Source organism: Canis lupus, chromosome 16 (genome assembly GCF_003254725.2).
Source record: "Canis lupus dingo isolate Sandy chromosome 16, ASM325472v2, whole genome shotgun sequence".
NCBI classification, from domain to species: Eukaryota; Metazoa; Chordata; class Mammalia; order Carnivora; family Canidae; genus Canis; species Canis lupus.
In genome coordinates, this window is record NC_064258.1 from 38,449,920 (window position 1) to 38,465,632 (window position 15,713).

The 15,713-nt window shown below is 37.7% G+C and overlaps 1 protein-coding gene across 1 annotated transcript in view; it reads right to left on the bottom strand.

Moving 5' to 3' along the window:
• Positions 1-438: 438 nt before the first annotated feature.
• Positions 439-15,713, bottom strand: part of SGCZ (sarcoglycan zeta) — a 459,941-nt gene continuing 444,666 nt past the window's right edge. Inside the window, exon 7 of the mRNA XM_035699786.2 lies at positions 439-6,183. Within this exon, the coding sequence (XP_035555679.2) occupies positions 5,989-6,183 (195 nt within the window). The 3' untranslated portion in view covers positions 439-5,988. The remainder of the gene's footprint in view (positions 6,184-15,713) is intronic.

Here is a 15,713-nt window from a genome sequence, read left to right on the forward strand (position 1 = left end):
AATTAGTACACCATTGCGTATGTATGTGTACTTATGTGTGATGATACATGTCTGTGTAGGGATGTATACTTGAGCAAATAGCAATTCATTTAGTCTAATGTCCAGAATCAAATCATGGAGATTGTAGAATGGGTAAACTATTAGCTAATCACCTGGTAAAATGTAGTGACCAAAACTTTTAAATCAATTTGGTTTTTTTTAGTTTCATTGGTCATATGTTTAAGAAGAACAATATGCTCAATTTTTTTCATAAGGGAAACGTCTTTATCAAATATAAATATACAGATTAAACTAAAATTTGAAAAGCATATATCTTACTAGAATTGATATTTAAAATACATAATCAAAAAAGGTCTCTAACCACTACAATACTCATATCCTTCCTCTTCAAACTGTTTTCTCGATTAAATAAATGATAGCATATAAGTTTCGATCCTCTTTGTTTTAACTATCACATTTAATCATGGTTACACAGTAGCACCAAAATTAGGACAAAAATACAAGAATTACAGGAGAGATCTTAAATTATAGAGCTCATTGCATGCTTCAAAGGTCTCATCTTTTGAGGAAAACAAAGTTTCCAACTGCCAAACTGGTGCATTTTCTCCCAAAAGAAATAGAACCCAATCCACCCCAAACTAAACAAAAGATACAATAGACTGATTTTGAATAGATATGTTATCTACAGTTTATGGGACAGGTAGTCCATTTAAATAGAAAAAGATTGATTTTACATAAAGCAAGATAGAGTACAAAAGCACAGCTTTTGTATTTTGGTAATATTGCAATTTTACAAACATATTGCATAGTATGTGTAAGAAAATAGTTCCATTTGTCATATATCTATATATACAAGAAAACATTTACATGAAAATTACAAAACAAAATAAATGAGTAGTGGACCTGGTTTAAGGAATTGTATAAATAACGAGACACTCAAACTTGAAATTACGTATCTCCGTTGTTGGTGAATATCCTTGCACATCTTCAACCCTGTTTGGCTTTTATTTATAACCATTCAGACAGATGAGGTATTAAGACTGCAAAAACAAAGGATCACAGTTCATTATACCTCATTTCCTTTCATATTTTTCATTGACTTTCTCAAAGTGTGGAACCGCTTCAATCAACACTTAAAAAATAGCCCTCTGGTTCTAAAAGTATTTCAAATTAATTCTATTCTCCAAAGAATTTTTACCAAGCAATGAAAGTTTAAACTCAGCTGAGTCAATCCATACTGGGCCTGTTTTAGCATATAATCTTTATATACTGGTATTATGAATATCAAGGAATTTATTATGCATGTAGAAAAGGTAAGTGGACTACACCAACAAAATTTTCCTTCTAAAACCAAAACATTAATTAATGACCTATATAGCTCAGAATCCTGCAAGGAGGATGTTTACTACCTCATGTTATAATTATAAGCCCTCCTATTCATTTGAATTAATTAGTAGAAGCAGCAGTGTTGTAGAGTTAAATACAATAGAAATCCCAGTCTTTGGTCTTTGATATTTAAATAACTAATGAACTGCAGTATAAAACAATATGAATAACAGTGTTCAATGAGGTCATTCATTAGTTTGATTGTTTTAAAAGAATAAAAATACAGTATCATTTTACTTTATGATAATGATATTTTGTAATATCTGTTGCTATAACATATACTACTACATAGAGAAAAGAATTTCTCCAAGTATCTTTAAATACGGTCACATGAACAATTCTAATTAGACCAAAGCTACTGGAAGAATAAGGTGATAAGACCTTACTCAGATGAAACTCAAATATGAATTTGGTTTGGTGGTGGTATAGAAAATTTGGCCATTACATATCAACTATTTTAATAATTTAATATTATGATACTGACACTATCTGTATAAAATATAGCACTCAATGCATTAAACACTCTCCAGTCTTCTACCAATTGCTGCCTCAGAGATACCATGTTGCAATGACACAATTCATTAGGAGTTTTATTGTATCAAATGCCATTTTTATAAAATGAGGCACTGTCCAACTGAGTAATTTTTATGTAGAAGATGCAGGAAACTTGAATGGCATCGCATCTTATAAAAATTCAGCAACTGACCTTAGTGATCAAATTATCTTTTCTTTAGAAGATCGGAGCTTTTTAGTTTGATGGGGATAAGTAGTAACAGAATGATTAACAGTATTAATATTTGGTAAATATTTCTATTAATTTCCTAGAGTCATTTTTTTAATGACCCAAATATAGTCTTTTCTTTTTTAAATGTCAACCATATTACTGAAGCCTGTCAATGAAGCATTATTTATGAAAGAGATATTAATGTTCACATGGTAAGAAATAGAAAAAGGAGTAAGGAGCGGGATGCTGGAAAGATTTGTATTTCAACATATACAAATAACATGTTAAGGTATAAAAGAAGATCAGTAATGCTAGTTCTGACTAAGCCACAGAACTCAAGGCTGCTGAGCCTCTTCTTAAGTGAATCAGTGAAATTTAGAGATGAAAGAAACCAAAGGAAACTTTTAGTTTGCTGTACCCCTCTCACAGGTATGTAAACTGTGATCAAGATAATGAAGTACATTTCATGGGGTCACATGAGCAAGTAAGTAAGTAGGCTCAGAACAAGAACTGAAACTCCAGGCTCCAGTTTCAGAAATTTGTGGGTACTGAAATCTAAATTTTCCTGATTAATGTAAAATTTAAAGTATGCAATTATCTTAAACCCTTCAATAAATAATTATGTACTAAATTATAAAGTTTGTGGTTTCTAATAAGAAAAAAAAAATAGGACCAAGAAATATAGGGTAGAAATTTTGGAGATGATGAGCAAAAGAAAAAGGAAATTTGGAAGTATATTTTTTTGAGAGTAGCTCACTTAAATATTCTAAAAAGAAGGGATACTGTATCTTTGCTTCTCTCCTTTTGACCCCCAGCAACAGAACTCAAATACTCTCAATTTATTCATTCCCAGCTAAAAATGTAAATGCTAGGAATCCTGTCAATCCCTTTTCTTCCTTTTATCCTTCCAGCCTGGGGGGCTTGCCTTTTCCCTTCTTCCCTTCCTGCCTTCTCCAGGGAACTAAATACAAAGTTTATGGTCCATGTACTATACCTGAAAAGAATTATTTTTTTTCTGAGTTAAATTTAGGAAAGATGTAATTTGCATCTGAGTAAACTGCACAGTATTTATGTAAGATGTAACATAAAAATGTTACTGGAGAAACAGGTGATGAATCTGCTTAGTAGTCTACAATTAAGGGAACTCTGTATTAGGAGAGAACCAAGCCTTCATTTATGAGGAAATGAAGGACTTACAGGAGGAATCTTCCATGCCTTCCACAGAAGCTCCAACTCTGAGGCTGAATTGAATCTATACTTAGATTCTAAAGAATCTAAAACAGCCAGTCATGTAATTCAAACCAACCGCCCAGTGTTGGATAGGAAAGCCACCTGTATCATTATATTTTTCTACTAAGTCGAACAGATATTTTTACATCATTTAGACATAGTCTAAATCTCTTAACATTTCTTTGAAACTGTTTCTGTAACATTTCAGAACATATTTGAATTTGAAATTAACAGCCCCTCACCAGAATTGGATTTTATACTGTTTGTCTCCTCACTCTCTTTCAACTTTTCTCCTTTTACAACATATAATTTAAAATTTCAGTGGCCCCTTCCACTTCCTATAATATTTGCTCTTGGAATTAGAACATGTTAGAGCTGGAAGGATTGTCAAGAGACCAGTTGATTGAATACTTTTGTTGTATAGTTGAGTAAACTGGAGTCTGAAGATATTCCCAGACTGCCTAAATCAGCTTGCTGATTAGTAGAAGACAGAGCCGAGATTAGAAGCAGTGCTAATTACTAATCAAAAGAATTGTTCCCGTTTGACTAAAAAAACTTTCTAATTGTTTTAATTTAGAGATGTTTAGAACTTGAATATGTCTCAAATTATTACAGGGTTTTCCTAAAAGGTCCATAACAGTGATTAGCACCCATGAGGTCTCAAAATTTCTTGTGTTACACTTTGTGTACCTTGCTAAATCAATGTGAGGATTTCTCATATTAAATTCTAATATTCTAACGTAAATAAATTGAACGCTTATGTTATGTTTTTAAGCAATTGAATATCTCAATTCTTACTCCAATATTTTTTCTATAATAACCCCCAAACGTAAGTCAAGTTATATTTTAAAAGTGATAAAACTGCCCTAACTATTCTGACCTTTTGCTGAGTACAGAATGCATTTTAGTAAACTGGAGCTTCATCGAGCATTCAACATGTTAAGTTATCCAAACAAGGTAATTCTGGCCAAATGGTTCACTTTGCTGCTTGCATTATCTAATTTTTCTACTTTCACCAAATTACTCTGACAGGTTCCCATCTCTCACTTGGCTCTATGCTGCAGAGTTCCACAGGTTCTACGGAGATGGGCCCCCCCAAATGAAGCTTCCATACACCTGCAATGGTGTGCACGGGGGAAATAAGACTGATTGACACGTGAACATTAAGGACTTACCTTAGAGTAATCAAGTCATCTTCCCATAATAGGAAATATTTAATACAATTTTACATTCTTGGATTCTGTAAGTTTCAAGAATTCAAGTTAAGGAGTGTTGTGATAAACAAATCTACATTATTCTGGAGTTATTTATTAGTGCTAATTTACAAAAATAAGCAGTGGAGAATGAAAGGAGCTATGATTTTTGATGCCAGGGTAGCTTAACAGTCTAATAAAGGTAACTACGTATTAAGCACTCAAAGGAGATATGAACAAATTCCTTAAAATAGGAATCTAACGGAGCAAACACATTTTCAACATGTTTGTTAACATTTATATTTTTTTTAACGTGTAAGCAGGGATTTATAATTTACTTTCTACTGTCCTTAAATCTTAACCTCCAATAAAAAAATACATAGATATAATTCTGAAGATTATAGTCCAATGGGAAGTGAATCATTCTCAGCATAATGCATCACATTAGTAATTTATTTAGAGGATATGTTTGAATTTTAGCAGTCAGAGTCAAATATAAAGTGAATGGAGCAAACAGAATGTTGTACTAGGAGTACTATGTAGTACTATGTACTAGTGGAAACGATAGCATGTGAATTAAAAAAAAAAAAAATCTATGGATTCCACACTGTCAGTATGTCCCTTCTCAATCCTATCTTATATCTCAATAAATTAGATGTTTTGTTAAAAGCAAATACGTCACATGCAAAAGCCAAGTAAATACTATATAAGGCCATTCAGATATGACATATGACAGGATAATGGCATTTTGTTAATTCGGTAAAGATTATATTGCTGAGTGCTTTCAAAACTACCTAATGTACAAAACCCTAGACTTAGTAGACAAAGAGTAACAACACATCGAATTCAAAGAAACAAATAAAACTCAGGGTAAGATTCTGTCTCATTTTGTTTCGTTTTGTTAAAAATCACGTATTGAATTTACTTTTTTTTTTTTTTTTTTAGTAAAGCAAGCATTATCTAATGCTTGAAAATTTTAAAATTCAGGGATAAAAGTTTACATCCAAAAAGATGATCGGAAAATTGTGCTTTCAGGCTGTAGAATTGGTTTTCTGACAGGGCTAACCATCTCATCTTGCCATTGGAGACTGGGAATTTCATCTATGTAATGTATGTGTGTGCAGTTCATATCCAGGTCCTGCAAAAATCTAAAACTGTGTGCTTCACTTCATGTAGCAAAGGCACCTATGTTTTTCTCCCTTTTGAGCAAAAGTTATGATCCGGTTTTCCTGCTGAAGGTGATTTTTCCACTGTCCTGTCACCCGCACTCTCTGCGTTGAGCAGTACAGTAAATCATGAGAGGAGGTGGCAGCGAATCCCTGCTTGCATTGGAAGAAGTTGCTCTGTGGACCATTGGAAGAAGCTCTGGACTCATCACAAGGGAAACCGAGCAGAACTGTGAAGCAGACGGACAGGAACAAAAGGCTATTCTGGTGTGAGGAGAAATCAGTCACTTCAGCTCCACAAGCAGACGTTGCTACTGGCCTGACAGGTCGACCCCACTCCTGCTGGAGAAAGGTAAAGTTTGCCATTGGGGCAGACGCACAGTTCGTACACTGTCTGCCGAGAATTGGAGGAGCTGGCTGAAGAAGATGACAACGAGCCGGTTGGTAGGTTCCCCAGGCGGATTTTATCTGCATTCAAAAATATCTGGATGGGGGGGGGGGGGAGAAGAAAGTGCATTGTAATTCCTTTTAGCATTCAGCATTCCTCAGAGCTTTACACCATGGTCTAATGAGAAAGACTAAACAACCAACAATTCTATTGGTTTAGCTGCCATGCTTTGTTGAACAAACAAATTACATTCCTCCGGTACAGCCCAAAAGCTCGGCAGCTATCTTCTCCTTTGAGACATGGTGTGTTCTGACAGAAAGCCCTGGATCTGAAAAAGCAATATTGCACAACCTGCTCAAGGGGCCAACCCACTTACTCAAACACCACAGAAAATTAATGAGTTTGACAGAGTCTCTCCATTTAACTTCTTAATCATGCCTCGTCTGAAGAACATACAGAGAAATTGGGATGCTCGTGGAGATGACATTCCCGAAGGGATGGACGATTAAGAAAAACTAAGTACTCGGTGTCCGAATTTAAAAAAAAAAAAAAATAGTCATAAGATCATGTTGATAGTCTAAAGGGTATACCATGTAGATAATTTGCACTCTTTACAATGGTTAGATAGAATCAGGTTTGAAGTCGCCACAAAATGTATTATTTGTACGCAACACTTCCTTTGCTAGATCTTCCAATCTGCAAAGTTACTTCACCTTTTCCAAACGTGGACTTGGCACTTTTAGGGACGGTGGTCATATGGTTTTGACGTGCAAGGGGAAAGTTTCAAAGAAAGAAAAACTGAATTGTGAAGCTGAATGAGCAAAGAAACAACCTTCTCTAGCTCTTTCTTCATTCTGTTGTTACGTAGTTGATGACTGCCTACAGGCATCTCTAACTTGACAGGAGAATCTGAGGTTATTCCATTTCCTACATGTTTACCCTCATCTGAGTCCTGTTCCCTTCTCACTGGGACTCCTCCCACAGCCCCCTAACTGGCCTGCCAGCTGCCATTCTGGTCATCTTATAGCCTGTTTACATACTGCTTCGTGAACTTCTAAGAAATATAGATCGGATCAGGTCACCTCCGTGCTCAAAACTCCCTAAAGGCCTCCCACCACACTCAGCGTGAATCTGGATTCTTTCCCATGTCCACCAAGCTCTCCCTGACCTGCCTTCTGTCTAACATCATCTCCTGGCATCCTTCTCCTTGCTTCAGCTCTTGCATTTTCTCAAACATACCAAGGAACCCTGGACTCTGGGCTTTTCTACACTCTATTTCTTTACCCTTCAAAACTTTTTCTCCAGACATTTACAAGTGGGGGTAGTTATTCACTGGGTGGTCAGAAAGCAAGTGTAGGAAGGAGATTTCTGGTTTTTGCCCTTCTTATATGTTTTATTATTTTTAATAGTTTTAAACTCCTTTATTTTTAAAACATTTTGAAACACAGGAATCTATTGAATGCTGCAAATAAGATTGAAAAATAATTCGTATGCCATAGACATGCATATTTTAGATTAATTTAGATGTTTCAGATCTCTACTGAAAGATCATTTTCTTGAAAAGGGTTTTCTTAACCACTCTATGAAATAACACTAATCCATTAATCTCTCTTTGATGGCATTACTTTTCTCTGTAGGACCAATCCCTTCCTAACATTGTATTAAATATGTATTTCTTCATTTATTGTTTGTTTCTCTTACCTGCAAGTAAGATCTACAGCTGTCTTTGGTTCACAGAATAGTGCATAAAATTGTATCAGTGCATATGGCATGAAACAATGTTCTTCCTTTGCCATGGACATGTCTCTCCCTTGGAGGGTACAAATGTCACCTTTAGCAAAGTCCAGTTCATCCACTTCACCCTCTATGACTCCTCCCTGATGCTCCAAGATGGAAGGACTCTTCTTATCGCTTCTCCCATAGAAACTTATTATTGATATCTTATTTTGCTCATCATTTGAAGTTATTTTACAGCTCTATTTATATCTTCCTTTGTCTAGAAAATAATATCTTCCTTGAAGGGGGAATCATACCTGAAACTTTTATAACTTCATAACATTTAACCTCACACATAGAGCTTCCTCATAATACAAATGGTTATTGAATACATTAAGGGATTATAAAGTAAATGGATGATTGAATTTACCAACAATATTCAAAGTTAAGAAAGCATGATTAAGATTTTTGTTTGTAGGTGCCAAATGTTGAAATTTATCACCCCATAATTACTTGTGCATTAAGTGACGAGAAAGCAAAGAGAAAGAAAATGCTTCTGTTTTAATTTTTTTTAAGGAGACATATTTTTTTTTCCTAATAGGAAAATGGAAAGCGCACAAAACAAAGCAAAAGGAAATGATGATATATTTTTGGTTATACAGGCTGGGCGTTATTTCTTCTGGCTCTGTGTCTCTTTGTTGAGGGAGGTCATTGAGCGTAACACCAACCATTACATATCCTGGGCTCTTTTACTCATTTCTCCGTAGAAACAGAGGGAGGACTTCTCTTCTGGTTGAGTTTAAGAGAAGAACTCTCGCATAGCTTACTTACCCTGCGTCCCTCACTTCTTTTTAAGGAGCTAGCATGCTTGCAGAGAGCAGAAATCCCAGACTTCATAAATACCGAAAATACTATGGAGCAAGTTCTGGAACAATGGGGTTTAGGTCTGCATGTTTGGAGATGCTTTCATCCCAAGGAAATGTCAGGAGCTGATGGCTTTGTCCAAGAAACTTTGAGACGTTGATGAGAGAGCACAAAGCGAAAGTTGTGAGGAAGCTTCACGTGGGATGGATCAAATGAATGTAAGATACTGTGAATGGTTCACTTATTAGTCAGCACAGCAATAACCATTACTGGCCAGCCCCAGTGGCTTAGAGGGGCTTGCGGGCACAAGCTGGCTTTAAAGTTACAGAGAGAAGCAGGTTTTGTACAGGTAGGGTGTGCAGCTGGCAGCCTTGCAAAACAAGCACAGGAGTGGAGGCCTCATCTACAGACGTATCCTTGGAGGACTTGGGCCTTACTTGAAGCAGGTGTGTGGCTCTAGCAGCGCCCTCCAGCTTGGCTATCCATTCCGGGGCTACTCTCAACAGCATGTAGTTTTAGGACAACACTTAATTCCATAAACTTCTGAGATCCATACTGTACCCTCACCCATATAGGAAAAGTATATTTTGTTAATAGATAAATGTAAATGAATAGGGGCTTTTAAAGGGAAAATTATATTTTCTTGGCTTGAGATGTAAAATAAATCATGAGGTAAAAAGAGGTGTTGCATATTGATTCTTTCCAACCCGATTTCACCAGGTTTCTGCAGCATCAATATGAGACAGTCAGGGACCTTGGGAACAAGCCCCTGTGTACCTAGAAAACTCCTGCCTGCCTGCTGGCTATTATCATCTCTCTTGCAGAACTCCCTACTGACTGTTAGCACTATTTTATTTATTTTATTTTATTTATTATTTTATTTTATTATTTATTTTATTATTTTTAGATTTTATCCATTTATTCACGAGAGATACAGAGAGAGAGAGAGAGGCAGAGACATAGGCAGAGGGAGAAGCAGGCTCCATGCAGGCTCCAGGCCAATGTGGGAGTAGATCCTGGGACTCCAGAACCAGGTCCTGGGCTGAAGGCAGACACTACACAGCTGAGCCATCAAGGGATCCCCTGTTAGCACTTTTCTTGCAGAGCAGAGCACCAGCTAAGGAGCAAGCCTAGTCCAAGGCAAACCAGTCTGTGCCAAGATGGACCCCATAATAAAACAAAAATTCATGCCCAGGGGTGGAGATTTAGCATGCTAATTAGACAAGCCATGCAGGAAGAAGCATGACCTTTAAGTGCACAGGAGCTAACAAATCCCCACCTTTACAGGCTGACCTGTCACCCTTTCCCCACCTAAGTATCTTTAAAATACTCTACCCCACCCCCCCTCCTTGGAGAGTCATCCCGAGGACTCTTTGCCTTGTGCTGCCTCCCTGGTCCTGAAACAGAAGCCCCAGTGGAGCCTTGCCTGTGCTTTTCCATTTTAGGTCCGGCCCCCTTCCTGCCATTGCTGGGTCCAAGGACCCGAGTCCGGTAACCTATTTTGGCGACCACGAAGGGACCCTAGGATGAGACAGGACCCAGTGGAACTGGGGCTGCCAGACTCGAACCCACAACTGAGGCGCGACCCAGACCTCTTTGTTCTGGCGTTGTGGGGACTGGAGGGGGGCGGTTCTCAGCTTCCTTTTGTTCTTAATGACCCTCTGGTTCCCCAGGCTTTTCTTTTCTGTCTTCTGTGAGCGCTCTTTGTCTGCTTCTCTGAATCTTTTTCCTTGAACAAAGCCCAGAAGTTCAGTGTGCTGACTGCGCCAGGGCTCCTCCCCTCAGAGGGTGGCAAGCCCGTGGCATCCAGCTGGCCTTCAGGTGGTGGCTGTTGTCACTCACAGGGTTCCGTGGAGTGTGGGCCTCTGCTGGAGCGGGCACAGCTTTTCTTTGTTACAGGTACCTTTAGCACAGGGGACTCCCATATAGTTGTGATTTTGGGAGATATGGGCCAAGAGTGATTGACCTGGTAAGGGGGTGGAGTCCCTATCTGGAGCCATTAGTCTTCATTTGGGTTTTTCTTGGTTCTCTTTCTCTCTTTTCTCACCAGTTTTCTTCCCCTGCTCACACCAAAAGTCCCTGGTTTGAGTTTGAAAACCTGTTTATGGGCAGCCCAGGGGCTCAGCGGTTTAGCTCCACCTTCAGCCCAGGGTGTGATCCTGGAGACCCAGGATAGAGTCCCACGTCAGGCTCCCTGCATGGAGCCTGCTTCTCCCTCTGCCTGGGTCTCTGCCTCTCTCTCTCTCTCTCTCTCTCTCTCTCTCTCTCTGTCTCTCATGAATAAATAAAATCTTAAAAAAAATAAAAACCTGTTTACTTTTGTTTTCTATGTATTCATCTGTGGGGGAAAAACTGTGGACTTGAATCTGCCTAACTAAAAAGGAATATTCCAAACATAAAGAGTAAAACCTCCCCGAGTTCCCATGAGATTAAAGCCATGCAGCCTTGCACACACTAGAAGCTTAAGTAAGGCCTACAATGGTCTGAAATGTCCTTTGTCCAGTGATTTGTAAATTTTTATGTTAACCCTGCAGCAAAGGTTTCTCCCCTGCAAGCACTCTCTTCTTTGTGAAGACTGTGTATCCCGGGCAGCTATCCTCACTTGAACTGGAGCAAAACACTTTTCTATTCTCTCTCTCTCTCTCTCTCTCTTTTATTTTTTATTTTTTTTCAGAGTTTGTTCATTTTGCATCAACCTTTCCTGGCTTTAACAGGATGTCAGAACAGCCAGGCTGAGAAGCTGTGGTGTCCCCTGGAACAATGGGGCTCTTGAGACAAGCACCAGCCTGGGAGCTCCTCATGGGTGTATCCAGAAGATCTCTGATTCCCTGACCTTCTCAATTTCAGTTGCTGGCCCTGCTTTTATTTGAGCTGTTGGGGTGTGGTGGTGGTTTACTGTTAATGTTGTCCAGGTGGAAAAAAATTAAGGATAACCTGAGTCTCAACTGGCCCAGATGGGGCTCTTTTGACATGTCTAAATTAGTTTTCTTGCACAGAATCAGAAAAGGCTGGCTTTAAGATAAACAACCCAAAACTTAGGAAGCCCTTTGGTTCAGTCAGTGAGGTCCTCAACTTTTGGGGAGAAAGGAATGCTCACAAAGATAATCTGGGCTTCCTCTGATTTGTTTGTTGCCACAGCTCTGGATATCTTTGCACAAAACCAGCATATTCTAATTGGAAAATAAAAAATAATTAATGGAGCCATAAATTATAAAGCTATTTTGCAATTAGATTTATTTTCATAAAAGGGGGGTCTTCAGAAATTGTTTTTTAAGTTTTCTACAAGTTTTAGTGGAACAAAAGCTAGGTTTTGTTTGCATCTTATTTGTGTATATGTGTCCACATGTGTTATAAATGTGAGATATTTTCTTGACCTACAGATGGTAATTACTAAATCTCATTTGTTAAGGAGCTCTATGTAATTGTAAAGGCAAGCACTTGTAAACATTGGGCATTTTTAAACTGAGAGATAAAAACTAACCCAATGTTTTTCAAGATCGCATGATCTGGGATGAAATCCCCTACTTAAAAGCTTTTATGTTACTCCAGTAACGCCTCACAGGAAAGGACCCAATTGATGGCCCAGAGAAATAAGGATGAACACAAATCTCAGATATCTGATTCCCTTCAGATATCTGAATAATGAGAAAAAAGGAGGAGAAAGACAGGTGGATACTGTAAAACCTAAATCCACACCCCCCCCCAAGCATGTACTGATGCTCAACCACTGCCTTCTCCCCAACCCCTTCCAGGGGGCTAAAGGGCAACCAGAGAAAAAGCATGTTTGCAGGGGGAAGAGACAAGAGCTAGAGCTAGAGATGGAAGAATGATTGTTCAAGCTTTAAAATCTGCCTCTGGGGATCCCTGGGTGGCGCAGCGGTTTGGCGTCTGCCTTTGGCCCAGGGCGCGATCCTGGACACCCAGGATTGAATCCCACGTCAGGCTCCCGGTGCATGGAGCCTGCTTCTCCCTCTGCCTGTGTCTCTGCCTCTCTCTCTCTCTCTCTGACTATCATAAATAAATAAAAATTTAAAAAAATTTAAAAAAATAAAATAAAAAAATAAAAATAAAATCTGCCTCTGGCCTTGTCAGCAGCTCCCCTCTCCCCTCCCCCTTCTCCTCCTGGAGGAGAAGGAGCATCACCACCTGGACCCCTCATGCAGCTGGTTCCTATAGCATCCCTGGTGTCTCCAGCACCACTGGCTCCTGCTCCTCCCACCCTCACTGTGGAGGAGCAAAGAGCATGCTAAGCGGTCAGGCTACCTCCTTATGGAAGGACTAGAACACCTCCCACGTCAGCATGATGGGGCCCAAGAGCTCCCCTGGCCTCCCACCACTTCAGATTTCCCCTCAAGAGCATCAAGTAAAATTGACAGTGGGGAACAAATGGATTGACTTTTCAGTGGACACAAGTGGATTCAAGGTTGTTGGTTTAATTAAAATAGACATGTCTTGTGGAGTTCTCAACAGCTTTCATTCTACCTGAATTTATTAAATTCATGTGGTATCTGTTGCCATTTGTCAGCATAAATGACTTACAATGTTTGATTTTGTCTGTCTCATCAAGTTTTCATGGGTAATTTTTATGAACAAGTAAATAAAAAGGTTTATAGCTTTTAAAATCTTTGGTAACCTAAAACTCTGAAGCTTTGATAGATTAAATGATACATCAACATCAGGCTAAATTCTTTGGATAGCTAAGTCTTTTCCAAATAAGATAAAACACCAAAACATTAATTACTGAACACAGATTTATCTGTTTTTGGCTTATTATAGAAAAACTAAAGATAAATTTGGGTCTGTTAGTCAACATGTCTTATGCTATATTGAAAGATCATTCTAGGGGGATCCCTGGGTGGCTCAGCGGTTTAGTGCCTGTCTTCTGCCCAGGGCATGATCCTGGAGTCCTGGGATCAAGTCCCACATCGGGCTCCCTGCATGGAGCCTGCCTCTCTCTCTCTCTCTCCTATGAACAAATAAACAATAATTAAAAAAAAAAAAAGGTTGTTCTATAACAAAAAGCTTGTGTTTTTAAAAATTATGAAATGCATTCATAAATTTCCAATCTAAAGAGTTCTGGGTATAACAGACAGTTCACAGTTGCTTACTATTTAGTTTTTACTAGAAAACGAATTGTTTCAAAGAGTCAAAATTCTGATAAACGTAATTGAGATTGCTGGAAATGATAAGGAAAACAACTCCGTATGTAAAAACATAGGAAATATGTTTAAAAAAGCATAAGGAATGAAAATACATTTTTGTTGAGGGAAGAATTTTTTTCCTGAGACTGGTTATTTACAGAGAAAAGGCTTAGGACTAAATCTGAATGAAAACGAAAGTTGTAGAAGGCTTGTGGAAGGAATCTTCGGAAAAGAATTTTATATATGGTCAGGACTAAAAATATAGGAGTCTTAAGAGTAAACTGGTATAGAAATAAAACTTGGAAAAAAAAAAGAAATAAAACTTGGTTTTTCTCTCTGTTAAAAAGACCAAGTTCTTGCATTGTTGTTTTTGCTAAGAAATTATAAAGTGTTTTTTTTTTATCTTCCCAGAAAAACAAGGTCTCTGTATTTGTTCTTATCAATCCTTTGATTACTTAGGAAAATGAAGTCTTCTCAATATTAAAGGAGCCAAGTTTTGCTAACAATTGTATAATTTTATGTATTTGCCTTTGGAATCTCTTGTCATCTTGGTTAAATAAATAAATATTAAGATTTATAATAATCTGTGATCCTATTTAGGCATGTGCTTTAGAACTTTCTGAGGTTTTTAACAAACTTCCCCCAAATTCAAATTCTAAATAATTCTTTCTGACTGATTAGACTTGTTTATTTGGTATGTAGGTTACAAGGGAAGCATTAACAAACAAATGATAATAAAGCTTCTTAGGCTATACTGCATGGGTCAATGCTATAACTCCTCCAGAAATTATATGAAATCCTGAAGTTTTAATATGTGCTGGTAAAAGGTCATCACTTGACATTCCAATTATTAAAGTGTGTGTCACAGAAATAACTAGATTTCCTTGCCAACTACATTCTAATGAACTCTTATCAGATCTCTAACTATGTCTGTTTTTGAGTCTTTTGTCATTTACAGTTATTGTTCTGATGCTCTTGCAAAAGGTGTTTCGACCTCAAGAAGATTCATGAAAAGAGTTTTTGACAAGTACAGGTTTTTGAGATTCTTAACATCATGAAACTAAACTGTAAGAATTTCTGGAACTGCTGGGAAAACTATTTGAACAGAACAAAAATTAGTAACATGGGACTAAATAAACAGAGAAAGAGGATTATAGTTTGACTCTTTTTGAAACAATGCTGGTTTGCTCTTCTAGATTTAAGGGAACATGTTCTCTTGAGATATCTATGACTTACAGAAATTTGATAAAATATTCCTTTCTGAACAAATTGAGGTGTTGCACTTTACTCCTTTCTTGAACCCTTTAGAATTCAGAAACTTCCAGTGAGTATTCTTTCTTGGCAATTATTAATTGTTTACATAAGTTCAACAAGAATCTGTTCTCCCTGTTACAAGATACTATTCGAAACATCTGTTATACTACCAAGGCTTTGACTCCGGAATATCATACTTGAGAAAGACATGCATAGATTCAGATATGACTAGACAGCATTAAGGGACAAAGGTTGACTTTTTTTGGAGTCAAAAGAGCCCCTTTGGAAGTGTTGGCCTTGTACCTTACTAATAGAGTTCCCAGTTGAGTAAAGAAGCTCACTTCTCCATAGATGCAGGAACCTAAGGATATGTTGAAGACCTCAAGAAGGAGAATTCACCCAAATATACAGGTATTGCAGACAAATCTAATGGCAAGTATCTGGCTTGGCTTCTGGCCTGAAGAAGAGGCTATTAAATTCAACTTAAAATTCCTTGCAAAAGTTCCAGCAAAGCAGATTTAAGAGGCCTTATGTGATCAATCACTATTCTTGCTGTACTTATGTAAATAATTAGGTCAGGTTTGTTAAAACTAGACTTGTTTTGCAAACAAAATGGTTTTAATTTGGCTATATTTGATGAAAATGAGGGTG